This window comes from Pinus tabuliformis, chromosome 9, assembly GCF_031772625.1.
Source record: "Pinus tabuliformis cultivar Carrire ecotype Pingquan chromosome 9, CPIR1, whole genome shotgun sequence".
In the NCBI taxonomy this organism is placed as follows: domain Eukaryota; kingdom Viridiplantae; phylum Streptophyta; class Pinopsida; order Pinales; family Pinaceae; genus Pinus; species Pinus tabuliformis.
This window is the reverse complement of record NC_142307.1, coordinates 1,535,707,216-1,535,726,254: the sequence shown is the minus strand read 5'-3', so window position 1 is coordinate 1,535,726,254 and position 19,039 is coordinate 1,535,707,216. Positions and strand designations below refer to the sequence as shown.

Below are 19,039 nucleotides of genomic sequence, written 5' to 3'. Positions count from 1 at the left end.
TGTAGGGCACTTTGGTGTAGGGAAGACCGTGGCCAACTTGCAAAGGTATGTGTATTGGCCCAGGGCAAGAACAGGTAGCTAGGTTCATAAGAGGATGCATGCTTTTTTGTACCATCAAGCCTAGCAATAAGAAAAAGGTTCTATATCATCCCTTACCTATACTAACTCGTCCTTGGGAAACCAATTCCATGGACTTTGTGGGAGGTTTACCAACAAAATGGAAAGGACATGACTACCTGTTCGTGGTAGTTGACAGGTTTAGCAAGATGTGTGTTTTGATGCCCTGTAAAAAGACCATCAATGGGCAAGAAGCAGCGAACTTAATCTTTAGACAAGTTTAGGTGCACTTTGGGATACCAAGGAGCATCATTTCAGACAGAGTGCATTCTGGACTACATTGTTGGAAAATATGGACACGAAGTTAAAGAGATCTATAGCATTCCATCCACAGACAGATGGGCAGATAGAAGTACCCAACAGGACTTTGGTGCAATTTCTAAGGGGATACAACCAAAAGCATCCAAAGACCTGGGATGAAAATTTGGTATATATAAAACATTCTTACAACAGAGCAGTCCACACTCCTATAGGAAAGTCCCCATTTCAAACCTATTTTGGCTATTTGTCGCCTTCACCTTTGGAGCTTGCAAAAGGGCAACAAAGAGGAGTGAGGGCGGATCTTACATGAGATGCCTTGAGGGCTAAAACATTTGTAGAGAAGATCAGACAGATCCACATACAAGTAAAAGAGACACTGCAGAAATCACAGAAGAAATATAAGTCCAGGCATGATCAGCACAGAACACAAAAATCGTTCAAGGTGGGATACATAGTATGGCTACAGTTGAGCAAGGAGAGCCTACAAGGGCTTGGTAAGAAAATCAAGGCTCTAAGGTATGGTCTCTTCGAGATACTGGAAAAGGTGGGTGATAATGCCTATCGACTCAGTTTACCACCATATATGTGTATTTACTATTTACTCAACTATGAATGTATAGAATTTGAAACTCTATGAGCCTTCCATGCTAGATCAGGGAGAGGAACAGGTGCTACCTTTTGTGGAGGATTTGGCACTAGATGCTCAGGCAGAGTTGACAAAAGATACAGTTTTACAGAAGAGGTCTAGAACTACAAGACAAGGGCAGCATCACCTTTAGTAGATTGGGTTGAAAGGACAACTTCCAAACAAAGCTAAATGTTACACCAAAGAGGAGGTGGAGGAAGAATTTCCTCACCTCATTTAGTAGACGCTTTTGGGGACCAAAAGATTCCCAAAATGAGGAGGTGTGATCCGGATTGGATCATTATATTGCTTTTCATCCATCTTGATGCTTTTAGAGTGGAAAAAGTGGAGAAATTAACTCACGGGATCGTTTTTACCGGCAAGACCTAGTTTGGCAAAACAAGGTTTGAAACCTTCTGGGAATGTTTTGAGGCATCAAACAGCATTTTCTTGGCGTAAAACTTTGTCGCTTTGCCATCACACCTTTTCTTTCTATTCTAGAAAGAGAGACCTTTCCAACAGTGCAAGAACCACGTCAATCAGAGTCCGCATGCGAAAGTTATGCCACTTAGAAGTTGACCTTCCTGTTTTCAACATCATAATTCAAGAGGATGCCACGTCAGTCCCCAATATTCATGGAAAAGGGGCTAGCCACATGATTATGATGTAAAAGATTCTAGAAGAGTCTGTATTGTAACTTTCATTAAGAGTTGAGGTAGTCAAACCTAAAAACTAGTAGGCTATTGGGATGAGTTATAACCAGGCCCACTAGGAGGAAAAGGGATTCCATTCTTTCAAGTGCCTTTGTTCCATTGCTCAGCAAAAATATCCAAGAGGGATAGGAGGTAGAGCACATAGGGAGGATTTGTGCACTATAGTAGCCCATGGACCGCCATACTTCTTTGTACTCACAGCCATATTTCCATTTCAACAAAGAGAGCGAAGCAGCCTCACCTTCCAGCTAGGCTTTTCTCCCAAAAGGGTTTCCCAAAGCATATATTGTGTCAAATGTGTGTGAGGTTTTATTTTGTCATCCTCTATTTTCTACATAATTTTAATTCGCATGTATGTACTATTAATAGTAAATATACAGATCCATAAATCTAATAAAATTGTAATAGTGTAGAATTTCAGATTTTAAATATAAATGTTATTAGATCTGTTGTGACGCACTATCCAGTGGAATATCCACTGCATTTTATGGATCATTTTAGCTACATCAACCTATATGGCAAAGTTTTGGGCCCTACCCAAGTATGTGGATGTATGGTTGCCAAACCCCAAAGAACCAATGGTCAGCTGAACCTGAAGAATGGAGGTGGAATATGGGCTTGTAACATAAACGGTAAGATGGAAAGGGGTAAGTATGGAATAGGGATAGATGGAACACGCTATCTCAATCAAGGCTTCCCAATTAGTGCCCCTCCTATACACATTAGGCCATTAGGGGAGGTCCCACTGGACTACAATCGAAGATTAGCACTCCCCCCACACACATTTAAGGTGAGGGAACAAGATCATGGTCAACACAACTCTTTTTTCTAGTCACCCCATAATCCATATCAAAAGCCCAAATACAAACAAGCATAAGCACCCAATTGCAAAATGAATAAAGTGCCTTTTGATAGGAATCCAACCATCATCTATGTGCTCTTGTTAGATGGGTGAGAAGGTATACGACTGATGCAGGTGGTGGAGATAGAATGGCACGTCATCAAATAGTGGTGGCTATCAAGGGTTGCATGGCTAGTCGGTCAGATGTGAAGAATGGGAAAAAAAATATCCTATAGGGTAACCCACTTTGGTGAGTAACACAACCAAAGTAGAGGCATGCTATCTACTACTACTCTCAAGCAACCTTATCTACTAATTTTGATTAGGATAAAATTAACAAGGAACTACAAAATTCAGTTTAAAGAAGTCAATAAAAGTACAATACTACAATAGGATTTATTGTGACGCTCCCACTTCTTGTATGATATATCTTAACAGGCAGGTGGTGCAATTACAAATGAGAAAACAAGGGCAAAAAGTCAGCTTCAAAAGGGGAAATTTTTAATTTTTAATTTTTTAATTTTTGCCTCCAAATGTAAGGTCGGGTTCAAGTCAACCCGAATGAAGGGACACACCCATTCACCTCATTCAACATCTATATATTGGCATTCGTCCTCTCCATTTGGGCATCCAATTCGGATCACTTCTGTTCACACGAGTTTTGCTGAGGCATTATGAGGGACAACTCTAAGGCATGACGCTAGAGCTCTTGTAGGCCTCAGACTGAACTTTCTAGGCAGTTTTCTATGGGCAGTTTGACCAAATTTGACCTGGGTTTGGTTATTGGTCAATTTGACTTTAATTATCTCGACAATTCAAAATGTATCTCATGTTATATTTGACAATTTCTCTCTGAAAAAGTTACTAGGCTTTTCCCTGGTTAGGGTTTTCCAAGGATAAATTGTGTCTCTTCTATTTGGTTGTCTCTTCGTGCGTTTATTGTCATTATTGTTTTATTGTTGAAGATTTTCAATGTATAATTGCTTAATGATGAATGTGACACAAGATAAATCAATGGAGAAATCATTGGAATTAATTATTAGTCTGGGAAATCATGAAAAAACAACATGGTATCAAAGATTAGGTGGAAGAGCAACCTTATAGCAGCAGCCAAGAAAAACTCTAATCCAAATCCTATAGCCCTAGTTCAAAAACATTAGAAAAGCTGAAGTTAAATCATGGTTTTGATCAAGTAGAAGGAAGAAGTCCTACCTACCATATGGAAGGATTGAAATCTTGAAAAATGGTCGAAGCCCTAGACTAGGGCCTAATGACAACAACCCTAGTAACAGATCAAAAAGGGCCTCAGTCTAGGATCAAGAAGGCTAAGGAAGTTTGTCCTTTCAAAGACGAAATTTCTTATTGAAGAATGAAATACTAACAATGAAATTCTTTTGAGGGGTGAAAAGCCTCAATCTAGTTGCAGAGGGCCGAAAGGAATCAGGGTTGATCCCAGGAAGGCCAATAAGGCCCTAGGACTAGTAGTAGAGGGTCGAAGGGGCTCTAACAATGACCTCAAAATATCTGAAGTATCTCAGACCGAAATACCTGAATCAGTGGAAAGCCAGTAGAGTTATCTTTTGTGCACGAAGTCTACTAAAAAAACGTTTGCGAAAAGTAGTTTGTAACTCCCTGTTTGTGGAAGGCATTATACGTTCAGGTAACGAACAGGAGGCTTATGAAGGGATTTCAGTGATGTTTCATGGTTGATAAAGTTAGAGTGTTTTCAATATCTAGACCATTCAAAAGTATCAGATGAAGATTGCTTAAGACTTGTTCTGCTACACGGACTGATAAAATAAGGTATATTGTTTGGCTCATTCACAAGCAACATTTTTGTAGTTGAAATCAAGGACTTTGTTGCTTAAGATTGCCAATCAAAGCACATTACAATGCAGCACCTTGATTTATGCCAAATCTTGCAAGATGACAAGTTCAAAGTATTTTCTATAGTTGTGAAGGAACGTTTCAAATTGAATGTTGATTGCCTCGGTTGATGAAGAGAGTTCACCCAAAAGATTTCAGTGGAAGATCTACAATATCTTATTTCATGAAACCAGTCAACAAAGAGGTATGTATTAAATAAGGATTTTACATGCTATTATCCAAGTACTCATGAAGCTCTGTGTTGTCATACATGAGGCCTACCCCAAGGAAGGATAAGCCATGCTAGTAGGAGGATGGACCAAGTCTGTTTCATACACTTATGATGGGATAGTCTAGCATCCTGAAGTGTGATATGTTTATTGAAGTTTTTGTATGGATATTGTTGTAGAATATTAATGCCATGGAAATATCTTGTATGTCTGCATAAAGGATGCTTTGTATTGAACTGATGTGATTATGATTGTATTGCGTAAGTTATGCTAATACTAGGGTACCATTTCTTGATTCTGCCTATTGCTAAGCATTTGAGATATGATCAAATTGATTTAAGAAAGTTACTCATAATCAAAGGGAGCTAAGAGAGACATTGGAATTACCATCTTGCTTTCATGAAGTTTGTTTTTTTGCATGACAATTGAAACGGCATTCGTAAGTTCGAGTTCCTCATCAAGTTTGGAGACAAAAGTTCTCTTGTGATGACCTATTCATTTTTAGAACTGAATATTGTCCTTGTAAAGGATGACTTGCTATTGTTGTTACAATTGTTTTAAAGAGGCCGAGACACTTTGTTTAAAAGGGTCAAGAGCAATCATTTTTGTGAATAGAATTTTCCAATGGCTATGAAGGAAGTCTGGACCTTGTTCATGCCTATTGAAGATTGTTCTTGACGAAGAAAGATCTCTTGTAAGATGTTATAGATAACATTGGAATGCCATTCCCTCTTTGGAGATTTGTATCTATAATTTTGCCTGCTATATTTGTCCGGACAATAGTTAGAGGATGTTGTGTCATTATCATGCTAAACAAGCCCTAAACAAAAACAAAACAAAAAACTATAATGGACCATCAATCTCTTTTGCTTGGACTGATATAAAGATGGAACACCCTTGATTGTTTCATGAGATGATGGATTTCATATACCAAGGCATGGAAACTCTATGGTTCCAGACATCTAAATATGAAAGATTGCATGTTTGTTGGACTTACAAAAGGTGTAAATGAGAATTGTAAACTAGGATGTGAAAGCCCTAAGATTTATGGATAACAACCCCAGCACTAGACCTATATCAATGTTTTTGTTGAAAGAAGAAACCCTAGCTCATGCAAGGAAGGAAGAAAAGTAATTGATGATGAAGACAAGGATGATGAGGTTGAAGATGAATAATTTCTACAAGAGAGAAGATTCAAGAGCAAGTTGACATTTTCCTTCAATAGATCAAAAGGTAAGTAACTTATATCTCTCTTCCTTGATAATTACTGTCGTGTTTCTAATTTCATAAACTTCCCCAATAATTTATGCAGTGTTGAATAAGCACAAAGAGAACTCTCTTTTCAAAAAACCTCATAGAAAGAAGCTAGCAAGTCAGTCATCAAATTCATACTAAAAGAAGGCAGCCAGGAAAGTTCAGCAATTTGGTCTTCATGTTTTGCAAACTATTTATGTTTGTATACTGTTACCTAACTCCGGCTGATTTTACACAAGCAAGTATTAGTTTCAATAATTGAACAAAGATAAGCAATCTTGTCTCATTCAAAAATTGAGTTCTTGTGAAAGAAACATTATGTACACATTGTTGCAGTGAAAAAATCAAGTTTTTGCCAAAAAAACATTTCATACATGTGACCACAGTAAGAAGTGCAAAGAGTTTACATTCTTGATAAGACACCAAGCCCATTACCTTAACAGCATATTTAGTTATAAATGCTACCATATAGAGTTTTCATGTTTGAAGTATCTGCTGGCATACAGCCAAATTCATCATATCCTTTGATGGTCATCTAATGCACCTTCTGTGTATTCTCTGAATTGTAGGTTACAATATGGAAAAGGATTCACAGAATCACAACACAAAGCAAACTAAAAGCATCTACACCTTTGTTTATAGTATATACCATTACAGAAGTACAAGCTAAGACTCTACTGAACTAGGGCAGATAAATCATGTCCGTATAGTAACAAATACAAAAGAATTCTCCATATCAGTCACAGGCTAAAAAACATTATTGTCCAACAACTTGAAATCTATAAAAGTCTATGCTTCAAGCAATAATGATTCCCTCAAGCACGATAATCAATGAAATGAGATATAATATGAGGCAAACAAAGTTCCTTCTACAGATTAATTACTCCAAAAGACTTGGAATATCAAATTATCCATTTAGGATATAAATATTATATTAAATAAGAATGAATGATTTACAAATGAGAACGAGAGGTTGCTCATATACCAAGCAAGTGTCTCTTCATGAAGAGTCATTTCTCAATTAGACATGCCTCTTCAACCTAATTATTACTTAACTAATAAATATTTATGCTTATTATCATTTATATTATTTTACATTATTTATATATATTTTATTCGTTACATTGCCTCCTTCCTCAAAGCTTGTCGATGAAAAAAGGCTTGATATTTTTTTCAGCTTCGAACGTCTTTCTCTCTTGGAATAGTCATCCTCGTTGATACAAGTTGATATGATCTTCTTAGTGACAAACAAAATTGTCGCACTGAGAAGGGATCAGACCATCCGAGATTAATCTTCTATATAGTATTTTGATCACTGGAATTTTGTAACGACTTGTTAGCATAAGACTAGATGGATTTTACGTCATTATTCTCTGAAACATCAATTTGTTGTTTCTAGTCTGAATAGTCCCGATACGTAGCATGGTTGATTCATCTATTCTCATGATTCAGATGCCAATATGGAATTTTTTTGGTTTGATTTCTCCTTACTGGGCATGTGCCAATTTTTATATTTTCTTCTGGCAAAGATGTTGTTGAGATGGTTATGGAACATTCACTTGGGATGTTCATTGTCTGAACTACAACATCTAAGTGTGTTGTTTCTTTAACTGAATTGTCTTCTTGAGTTGTCATATTCACTCGATCGGTATTTGTTGTTTTTCATCAACTTGAATTCCTACATTTGATGCTTCTTTCTCGATAAGTTGTTGTACCTTGTTTTCTAATGACTCCTTATCCTTCTTAAGTTTCTTAATTTGCGTCAGCAATTTTTCACTATGGTTTTTAAGTAGAGAAACTTCTTCATTTGTGATTTTATTAATTTCGTTTTGCATATTTTGTAATACTTTTTTACCTTCTTGAGAAATTACTTTTGAAATATCTGAGATATCTTCTGGCGTTACTGAGTTTGGTTTCAATGTAAAATCTTGGAGCGTTATTTTCTTCTTCTTGTAAGAAAATGTCAAAAACTTTTTTCTTGTATTTAGAATAAAGGAACCTAGAGTTTCCATCCATGGTGATCCCAAAGCAATGTCACTATCGTTAGAATATAAGGTTTTCACGGTGAATTGTGAGGTAAAAGTGTAATCTCCAATACTTAGGTGTAGATTGCTTAAGTCATATTGTTTGTCGTATTCGCCAGGAGTATTCTTTTCAACTATATTTGATTCAGGAATCACCAATTGGTTAGCACATTTAGGACTAACATAATTACTTTTTTCAGCAAGACTGATAGTGATTATGATATCTCTTCCTGCGAGCGATCCTTTGATTTTAAATAATGTATCAACACTTTTACTAAAGGTTTTAGGAAACCTTTCATTACTAGTCTCCATTTTACTCTTTAAATATTAAATACCTTTTTAAATCACTCTTTTTTTTCTTTTTTTTTTTTTAATTTTATATATTCTCTTAATCTATAAAATATATTCCACTTCTCTCTTATAAAAATCTAATATATATATATATATATATATATATATATATATCAAATATTCTCTTCTTCTTCTTCTTCTTCTTCTTTTTCACTCTTTTAATAAAAAATTTATATAATAATAACTTTTTTTACATATAAAAAAAATTATATATATTATATAATTTTAATTTATATATATTATATAATTATATAATATATTTATTTTAAATAAATATATTATATAATTTACCTTTCACATAAGAGCTTTTGTATCCCTGTTTTTTTCTTTAACTTTTAAAATACCATGGGCTATTACCATGGGTTGTTTTTAAAACCTCTTGTAAAAAGTAATATTTACATTTCACGTAAGAGCTTTTGTATCCCCGTTTTTTCTTTAACTTTTAAAATACCATGGGCTATTACCATGGGTTGTTTTTAAAACCACGAGCTTCTCCATGTAAAAAGTTTTAAATATACTTGGTATGAGATTTTGTATCCGTTTTGTTTTTTCTTTTACTTCTTTTTATTCTTTTTTTATTTTATTTACTTTTTTTTTCTTCCTTCAAATTTTTTTTTTTTAATGGCCAAAGGCCTAGAAAAACGGAGAAAAAGAGAAACTCCCAAATTCTGAGCAAAATGCTTCAATTGTACGGCAACAAGGTTGACGAATTTCGATAGCCAAGGACCTGGATAGGAGAAAGAGCTCTGTGCACCCATTAAGCAACCTAGAGGACCGAATTCCTCTGATACCAAATGAAGGAACAAAGTTCCTTCTACAGATTAATTACTCCAAAAGACTTGGAATATCAAATTATCCATTTAGGATATAAATATTATATTAAATAAAAATAAGAATGAATGATTTACAAATGAGAACGAGAGGTTGCTTATATACCAAGCAAGTGTCTCTTCATGAAGAGTCATTTCTCAATTAGACATGCCTCTTCAATCTAATTACTACTTAACTAATAATTATTTATGCTTATTATCATTTATATTATTTTACATTATTTATATATATTTTATTCGTTACATATAAAAGGTATACATTGAATAACCTGACTGAAAGATGATGTCTACTGCAATATTCTGAGGAATGTAGTTACATGCTAATTGAAAATAATGTGCGTGCTCATCTCATGGACATGAGTATTTGTCCTGACTCTTACCCTTATCTTAATAGCTGACTAATAGTTATGTATGTAACATTCACTCATCTTTTTCATGCATTCAATAATCAAAAGAAATGGAATGGGTGTTCCATCAAAATTGACTCCCAAAACTTTGAAAAATTCTAGATATACTTAAAAAGGATAGCAGCTATATATTGTATGCATATCTGAATCAACAACGTTTACAAACCAATTTGTCCAAACAAAATATGTTTGTATATTGATGGAACATCCTTGATCTTTACAATAAAGAACAAGATGTGCTAGGGCTTTCAGCAACTGTTGCAAGAAACAAGAATTAAATGGGAGCAATTGGATACCATCTAAAAAACAAAAAAATAACTTATTTTGTATTTACTTGGTAGAAACTTTAGCACCTATGTCGCAAGAAACGTTGGTCCCAAGGGCATTTCTAGCCTGAAACGAAACCGAAACGTGGAAACGTGTTTGGTACAGCCTGGAAACACGTTTCAGGCCATGCTAGCACATTTCACGTTGGGGAAACGTGACCCAGTATGGCCAAAAATGAGTTTCCAAATCGTACGGCTGCGTTTCCACTTTAAATTACGATTTTTCCGAATTTTTTTTAGTTTTTTTGCTTTTATTATCTTTTTGGGCAAATAAAATATCATTTGGATGCTTCTACATGGCTCTCTCAAGTTATAAAAAGACTCTCACCTCATGCCCTCATCACACGAATTGAGCAAGTCGTTTCACTTGGAGAGGGACGATTTTAGCAAAGGTGAAAAGAGGAAGAGAGCAATGCTTTCAGCAAGGGTGTTTTGAACAGTGAGCAAAGGATTTTTAAGCAGCAAGAGAAAGAGACTTCAACAGCAGATTTGGAGTGTAGAGTATCCTGCTACGTAATTCTTGATTTTTGGCTCAGCTACAGCCATATTTCTCTTGTCTTTTCTAGAATTTTGGGGTAGCTTCAGCTACAAAAAATTAATTTGGGTAAGAAGCATTCATTTTCATAGTTTTTTCCTACTATTTCTTCTATTTTTGGAGGGTTTATGCTTCCAAATATATGAAAAACGTTTTTTCTTTATACAATGGCTTCCAACCAAGGTGCAAGTTCAAGCCTCAGGTCCAACCCAAGAGTTGAATATTATCCTCTTTGGAGGCATGTTCAAAAGCTTCAAAAATGTGGCGGTGGTGGCTCATGGGAATGGCGATGTAATCTTTGTAGTAATTCGTACAAGGGCTCAGACCCAAGAGTGAAGGCATATCTTTTGCATGGAAGAGGACAAGGGATTGCAAGTTGCACAAAAACAATAGACCCATTGGCAAGGAGGGCATATCCAAGAGAGCAAGATGAGGCGGATGGAATTAAAAGAAGGCATGAAGAGCTTAGTCAAGCTACTCCTCAAGCTCCACCAAACATTGAGCCAAGGATTGTAGTTGAAGCAAGGAAGAGGAGAGCCACTCAACAACATGAACAACCACCATCCAAAAATACCAGAGGGGCATCTGCTTCAATTCAAGATAGCAAAATTGTTAAATTGGTAAATGTGCAAGTGAGAGAAAAAATTGATTCCAGAGTGGCCAAGTGCATCTATGCATGTGGTATCCCATTCAATGTTGTTCGCTCTCCTTACTGGCAAGATATGATAAGGGCAATTAATAAAGCTCCTCAAGGGTACAAGGGGCCCAACTATGAGAAAGTCATAACTCAGCTTCTTAAAAATGAGGAGGTTTTGGAGGATATCTTATCACCAATTTGTTGTTCTTGGAGTAGCTTTGGGGTTACCATAGTCTCAGATGGATGGACAAATACAAGGCACAAACCATTGATAAATATCATTGCCACTCCCCCCAAAGGAGCAATGTTTTTAAAGGCGGAAGACTGCTCGGTAGATGTAAAAGATGCACAGTCCATTGCTGATGTTATTATAAAATCTATTGAACAAATAGGGCCTAACAAGGTGGTGTAGGTTATCACGAATAACACACTAATTTGCAAAGTTGCAAGGGTTTAATTATTGAGGGGATGTATGACCACATCTTTTGGACACCCTGCGTTGTCCATAATTTGAATCTGCTCTTAGAGGAGATCGACAACAAAGTCCCATGGATAAAGGAAATCACAGGGGAAGCAAGGGAGATTGTTAAATTCATCGAATCATCACCAACATGTTGAAGAATCTAGCGCAATTCTATGTAATGTGATTCTTCTTGACTTGATAACAATTTGTGGAGTCTATTTACTTTTCTTGTTAGCTTAATCTTCTTCTTCTTATTAATGCATGTGTGTGTACTTCATCAAACTGCTACCAAAAACATAAGAACAAGAACACAATGTTGGCTCTTTGCCAGGGCCAAAACCTCTCTTCTCTTGAGAGGAATACCCTTTAGTAAGTTTCTCTTATTGAAGCTTCTTATTGATCAATGCCAAACCCTAGACCCCTCAATAGAATATCCTCCAAGCAAAAGTCAAGTCCTTCCTCCTTCCTGCAATTCGTTTCCCTGGCACTTTGTCCTTTTCCTTCCAGCACTTTGTTTCCCAGCACTTCGTCCTCCTTCTTCAGGTACTTCGTTCTTCTTTCAATTTGTTCATAGTCCTTAGTATACTAGCTCGAGAAGAGACTCCAATATTTTATCCTTAGTGAGATCCTTCACCAAGAGGATGCCTTCTTTCTCTTGACCCAATCAAGCTTCTTCTTGATGTATAATGCAAACTTGATATAGTGGTACTGCAGCCCTAGTTTCTCGCACGTGTGGGAGGTTTCACTTATGCTTTTAGCTCCTTTATCTTTGCTTGAGAGAAACTCTTCTTCGCTTTGAGTATGAGGCTTATAGGCCTAAGTTATTAGCCCAAACAAAGAGGAATATATAACAGTGATCTTCTTGTTGTTATATCTGCAAACTGCCCTTCTTTTCTCGCACGTGTGACTGTGTTTCTTCCTTAGAACAACCCTATAAACTTCGGTTTGTGTCTCTCCTTCTTCACTGCACTAGAGGCTTATTGTACTTCGACTTTCTTCAGCCTTTCTCAGTCTTTCTTCTTCACTTATTTCAGAGGTAGATTTTGTTTTAATTAGAGGAGTGGACAACCTCTGTATATAGAGGATTGTCCCTCCTTTAGGCAGACTTGACATACATAATTTGGATTGCTTCTTTTGACATGTCGTTGCATGGAGGAGACTTGTTGACTTTGCTTGGAGGTATTCTTTTGACTCTAATACATAAATATACATGGTTTAACATGCCCTTAAGGTCTTTAACATTTTTCTTTTGACTCTTTGACTCACCTATAGCACTCTAATATGTGCTAGACCTATTTCAATGAGCAAGAAACTCATTGACATATATTATAAAAATAATATTTCTTTTCTTGAATAAACATAAATATCAAAAGTACATTTATGAAGACTGAACCTAGTTACATTTCCTTCAACACAACCACCAACAATCTTAGGCAATATTTCGAGAGTACTCCAAATTGGAGTTGTTAAAAGTTGTTGAGGCAAGTTATGCCTTAAACTTCTTGATGTTGCGCCACCTTGTTGAGGTTAAGCAAGCATTAGTTTCTATGGTGGTGAGTCAACTTTGGGTTGAGTGAAGAGAAACAGATTCAGGGCGGGGATATATGGTGCATAGATTGTTCCTTGATGAGGAGGAGCAAAATAGATTTCTTGCTAAAGTTCACAAACCATGCATTTGAGCTTCTTCAGAATGCTGACACTAACCAACCTTTCTTAGGAGAGGTATATGATGGCATGGATTCCATGGTTGAGAAAACTATGGAAATCATTTCACAAGAGTCTCCACATCTTTTGTTTGTTGATGATCATTTTGTTGATTTAGTCAAGAAAATCATTGTTGATAGGTGGAACAATTTCAACACTCCACTACACACTTTAGCACATGCCTTGAACCCCAAATTTTATGATGAGGAGCCTATTGCTCAAAGCAATGGGAAGAGGAAGGAACCCCAAAAGGATAGAGAGGTGGCTAATGGGGTGAAAAAAGCCCTTATGAGAATGTTTCCATCTCATCTACACAGGGAGGTGAAGAAAGAGTTTCTTAGTTTTGCTGTAAGAATAGATGATTATTCAGATCTATGATCTTTGGAGGAGAGAAGAACCATGAATCCAGTTAGTTGGTGGATTTATCATGGAGCAAATGGTGTACATATGCAAAACCTTGCCATTCCTGTTCTTTCACAAGTGGCAAGCTCTTCATCAGCAGAAAGGAATTGGAGCACCTATGGTTTTATTCATTCTGTGAAGCGCAATGAGTTGGGCTCACAGAAGGCAGAGGATCTTGTTTATGTGCACTCCAACCTACGCCTTGCATTTCGTACGGGGTCCAAAATATAGCATTGGTCCTTCTAAAGAATGGGATGTGGATCCAAAAAGTCCTGATTTGGAGCTCTCTCTCGCTGCTCTGAATATTGAAGTCCAACCTGGAAGTGGAATTGGCCCATCATCTTCTTCAGCACCGCCATCCACTGTTGAGGATGCTTCTGCTTTTACTTTTTATAAAGATTATGATGATGAGGACTAGTCTTTAGTCTTTATAGTACTTGCAGCCTCGTAGTCTTTATTGTACTTGCAACCTCATATATATAATAAAGGTTGATTTTGAGACTTGGATATATAATAAAAGTTGATTTTGGATATTCCGATATTGCTATTTTCATCATGTGATCATTCATGAGTAAATGTGATGTAAATTTAATTATAATGTTTAAACTTTAAATGTAATAAATTATAATGTATCATGTATGCTTTATGATTGAAAATAAAATTTCTTGAATGTCCAGATATATATATATATATATATATATATCGCGTTTCCCCATTTCCAAAATTTGCGGGGGTCAAGTTTCGTACATGTGCCCGTTTCGGAAACTCGTACCTGTTTCCTGTATCGTGCAACTTAGTTTAGACCATAAATACTATCATTAAACTCCACACAAATAATCACTCAATGCCATCCAGCGTTAAGTGCATTTTGCAAGCTCCATCAGAGAATCATAAACTGGATTTACCTAACTTACACAGCTGCCTTCTTTTTCGTAACAATTAGGTCCCCAACCTTTATTTTAACCTAAGTTGCACGATACAAGGAAACAGGTACGAGTTTCCGAAAAGGGCACAAGTACAAAATGTGATCCCCCCGAATTTTTGAAAAGGAGAAACGCGATATATATATATATATATGGACATTTAAGAAATGTTATGTGCAAGCATAAAGCAGACATGATACATTATAATTTATTACATTTAAAGTTTATTAACATTATGATTAGATTTACATCACATTTACTCATGAATGATCACATAATGAAAATAGCAATATCCAAATATCCAAAATCAACCTTTATTATATATCCAAATCTCAAAATCAGCCTTTAATATATATATGAGGTTGTAAGAACAATAAAGACCATGAAGCTGCAAGTACTATAAAGACAAAAGACTAATCTTCATAAAAAATAAAAGCAAAAGCATGTTCAACAGTGGATGGTGATGCTGAAGAAGATGATGGGCCAATTCCACTTCCAGGCTGGACCTCAATATTCAGGGCAGCAAGACAGAGCTCCAAATCAGGACTTTCTGGATCCACATCCCATTCTCTAGAAGGACCACTACTATATTTTGGACCCCTATGAGATGCAAAGCGAAGGTTGGAGTGCACATAAACAAGATCCTTTTCCTTTCATGAGCCCAACCTATTGCGCTTCACAGAATGAATAAAACCATAAGTTCTTCAATTCGTTTCTGTTGATGAAGAGCTTGCCACTTGTGAAAGAACATGAATGGCAAGGTTTTGCAAATGTACACCATTTTCTCCATGACAAATCCACCACCTAACTAGATTCATGGTGCTTCTCTCCTCCAAAGCTGATATATCTGAATAATCATCTAATCCTACAGCAAAACTGGCAAATTCTTCCTTCACCTCCCTGTGTAGATGAAATGGAAACATTCTCATAAGGGCTTTTTTCACCCCATTAGCCACCTCTTTATCTTTGGGGTGCCTTCCTCTTCCCATTGCTTTGAGCAATAAACTCCTCATCATAAAATTTGGGGTTCAAGGCATGTGCTAAAGTGTGCAATGGAGTGTTGAAATTGTTCCACCTATCAACAATGATTTTCTTGACTAAATCAACAAAATGATCATCAACAAACAAATGTTGTGGAGACTCTTGTGAAATGATTTCCATAGTTTTCTCAACCATGGAATCCATGTCATCATATACCTCTCCTAAGAAAAGTTGGTCAATGTCAGCATTTCGAAGAAGCTCAAATGCAGAGGTTGTGAACTTTAGCAAGAAATCTATCTTGCTCCCCCAGTCTTCATTAAGGCACAATCTAGGCACCATATATCCCCGCTCTGAATCTACTTATCTCCACTCAGCTCAAAGTTGACTCGCCACCATAGAAACTAATGCTTGCTTAACCTCAACAAGGCAGCGCACCATCAGGAAATTTGAGGCATATTTTGTCTCAGCAACTTTTAACAATTCCAATTTGGAGTACTCTTGAAACATTGCCTGAGATTGGTGGTGGTTGGTGATGAATTTACCAATCTCCCTTCCTTCCCCTGTGATTTCCTTTATCCATGTAACTTTGTTGTCGATCTCCTCTAAGATCATATTCAAATTATGGACAATGCAGGGTGTCCAAAAGATGTGGTCATACCTCCCCTCGATAATTAAACCTGCAGCTTTGCAAACTGGTGCATTATCCGTGATAACTTGCTCCACCCTGTTAGGCCCTATTTGTTCAATAGATTTTATAATAACATCAGTAATGAACTGTGCATCTTTTAACTCTCCTGACAAGTCTTCCGCCTTTAAAAACATTGCTCCTTTGGGGAAAGTGGCAACAATATTTATTAATGGTATGCACCTTATATTTGTCCATCCATCTGAAACTATGGTAACCCCAGAGCTACTCCAGGAACAACAAATTGGTGATAAGATATCCTCCGTAAAATCCTTCTCATTTTTGAGAAGGTGAGTTCTGACTTTCTCATAGTTGGACACCTTGTACCCTTGAGGAGCTTTGTTAATTGCCCTTATCGTATCTTGCCAGTAAGGAAAGTGAACAACATTGAATGGGATACCACATGCATAGATGCACCTAGCCACTCTGGAATCAGTTTCTTCTCTCGCTTGCACATTCACCAATTTAACAATTTTGTTATCTTGAACTAAAGCGGATGCCCCTCTGGTATTTTTGGATGGTGGTTGTTCATGTTGTCGAGTGGCTCTCCCCTTCCTTGCTTCAAATACAATCCTTGGCTCAATGTTTGGTGAAGCTTGAGAAGTAGCTTGACTAAGCTCTTCCTGCCTTCTTTTAATTCCATCTACCTCATCTTGCTCTCTTTGATATGCCCTTCTTGCCAATGGGTTTGTTGTTTGTGTATAACCTGCAATCCCCTGTCCTCCTTCATGCAAAAGATGTACCTTCACTCTTGGGTAGGAGCCCTTGTACGAATTGCTACAAAGATTACATCCCCATGCCCATGAGCCACCACCTCCACATTTTTTAAGCTTTTGAACATGCCTCCAAAAGAGGATAATATTCAGCTCTTGGGTTGGACCTGGGGCTTGAACTTGCACCTTCGTTGGAAGCCATTGCTGCAAAAAACAAAAAACAAAAATAGAAGAAATAATTAGAAAAAACTAAGAAAATGAATGCTTCTTACCCAAATTAATTTTTTGTAGCTGAAGCTACCCCAAAATTCCGGAAAAGACGAGAAATATGGCTATAGCTGAGCCAAAAACCAAGAATTCCATAGCCGGAAACTCTGCACTCCAAATCTACTGCTGAAATCTCTTTCTCTTGCTGCTTAAATCTCCTATGCTTAGTTGAAAATGCCCTAGCTGAAACCACCACTCTCTTCCTCTTTTCTCCTTGGTAAAATCGCCTGTCTCCAAGTGAAACGACTTGCTCAATTCGTGTGATGAGGGAATGAGGCGAGAGCCTTTTTATAGCTTGAGAGAGCCATCTAGAAGCATCCAAAAGATATTTTATTCGCCCAATAAAATAATAAAATCAAAAAAACTATAAAAAAGAAATCAGAAAAATCATAACTTAAAGTGGAAACGCGGCCATACAACCTGAAAACTCGTTTCTGGCGGTATTGGGCCACATTTCCCCAACATGAAACGTGTCAGTACAACCTGAAACGCGTTTACAAGCCATACCAAACATGTTTCCATGTTTCGGTTTCGTTTGAGGCCAGAAACGCCCTTGGGACCAGCGTTTCCTGCAACATAGATTTTGACACAACTATATTCCAACGAGTACTTAAATATATCATATTGACTCATTATGAGCCTTTATCATATATATAGGAGTTTAAACATACTTCAGATGGCCCAAACAAATTAAGTGAAGAGAATCTTTCCATTAATACCTCTGCTAAAAATGGATTATACTTACCACCAGCATGTTGAGGAACAATGCTAACATCTTCCATAATACCCATCGTTAGAACAGTCTCTACATCCCTTCTACCTTGTTGCAAGCTGTAAACCTGAAAAATAAGTAGATTTACTTTTCATTATCCTCTAAATGCTCAGCCATCAGAAAACGTATGAACAGAAAGCCATGTTTCTTGCCAAATAGGATGAAAACAAAATGCAGGGGAAAACATGGCATGCAACAGACTGCTTTGGCAACAAATTATTTAGCCTTACAAAAGTTACGCGCACACAAAAAGATAATGTAGAGTTGAAAAGAGAGAGTATTAAAATAAAATTTAATTTATTCAAATGTACATGAGGCCAACTGGAACATGCGGTGGAACAGCTTACAATTCATGCAACATTCCTTTTAGAAATGAAAGATGACAAAGTAATGTGTTGACAGAAAATATTTCATATGTGTATGTCAGGAAATCTTGCATTACTTGCATGGATTTGACCCCAAAAGGTGGGTCATCTACTCCTATCCGGTTCGCTATCAACATTGAATAACTTATCTCTAAGTTGCATCATCCTTGCTGCCCTATATGATGTATCAAATATTGGAGAGACTTGATTGTTTTATTCCCCACTCCTGCACCCCCCCTTACCGGAAATTTGCTGGAACACTGATTAATCAGTTTAACATGTCGTTTAGATTTAGTCTTTGTTCCATTAATTATACTCCAAATGATTAAATGCTTATTGCAATTTGATTTTCCATGTATGAAAATCTCTTCCATTATAATTTTCCAAGGTGATTGTATGTTTTTCCATTGCTGAAATAACGTCAAATAAAAGAATCTTCTTGTTTTGGAAGTTTCTGTTAAAGATGAGCACATTTCCACAGTCACAATATTTGCACTTTTGTTGGCAGTAATGTTGCTGCGAGCACATAACCAATGGCAGGAAAATCGCTAATCTTTCAGGCAGAAATAAAATGCATTTTCTGTGTGCCTACCCTTACACATTGACAAAAACAAGTTTCTCACTAGGACTGTCTACAAAAACCTAATGCTTGGACCTCCAACAACAATATCATTCCGCTACATTTAGACTCTGGAAGGGCATCTGGAACAAAAAACTAGAACCAAAAACTGTGTCAAAATAAAACAA

At 36.7% G+C, this 19,039-nt stretch overlaps 1 protein-coding gene across 1 annotated transcript in view; it reads right to left on the bottom strand.

Moving 5' to 3' along the window:
• The window catches only part of OEP80 (outer envelope protein of 80 kDa), a 398,126-nt gene that overhangs the window by 302,260 nt on the left and 76,827 nt on the right, over positions 1–19,039 (bottom strand). Inside the window, exon 6 of the mRNA XM_089439267.1 lies at positions 17,901–17,994. Within this exon, the coding sequence (XP_089295393.1) occupies positions 17,901–17,994 (94 nt within the window). The remainder of the gene's footprint in view (positions 1–17,900; positions 17,995–19,039) is intronic.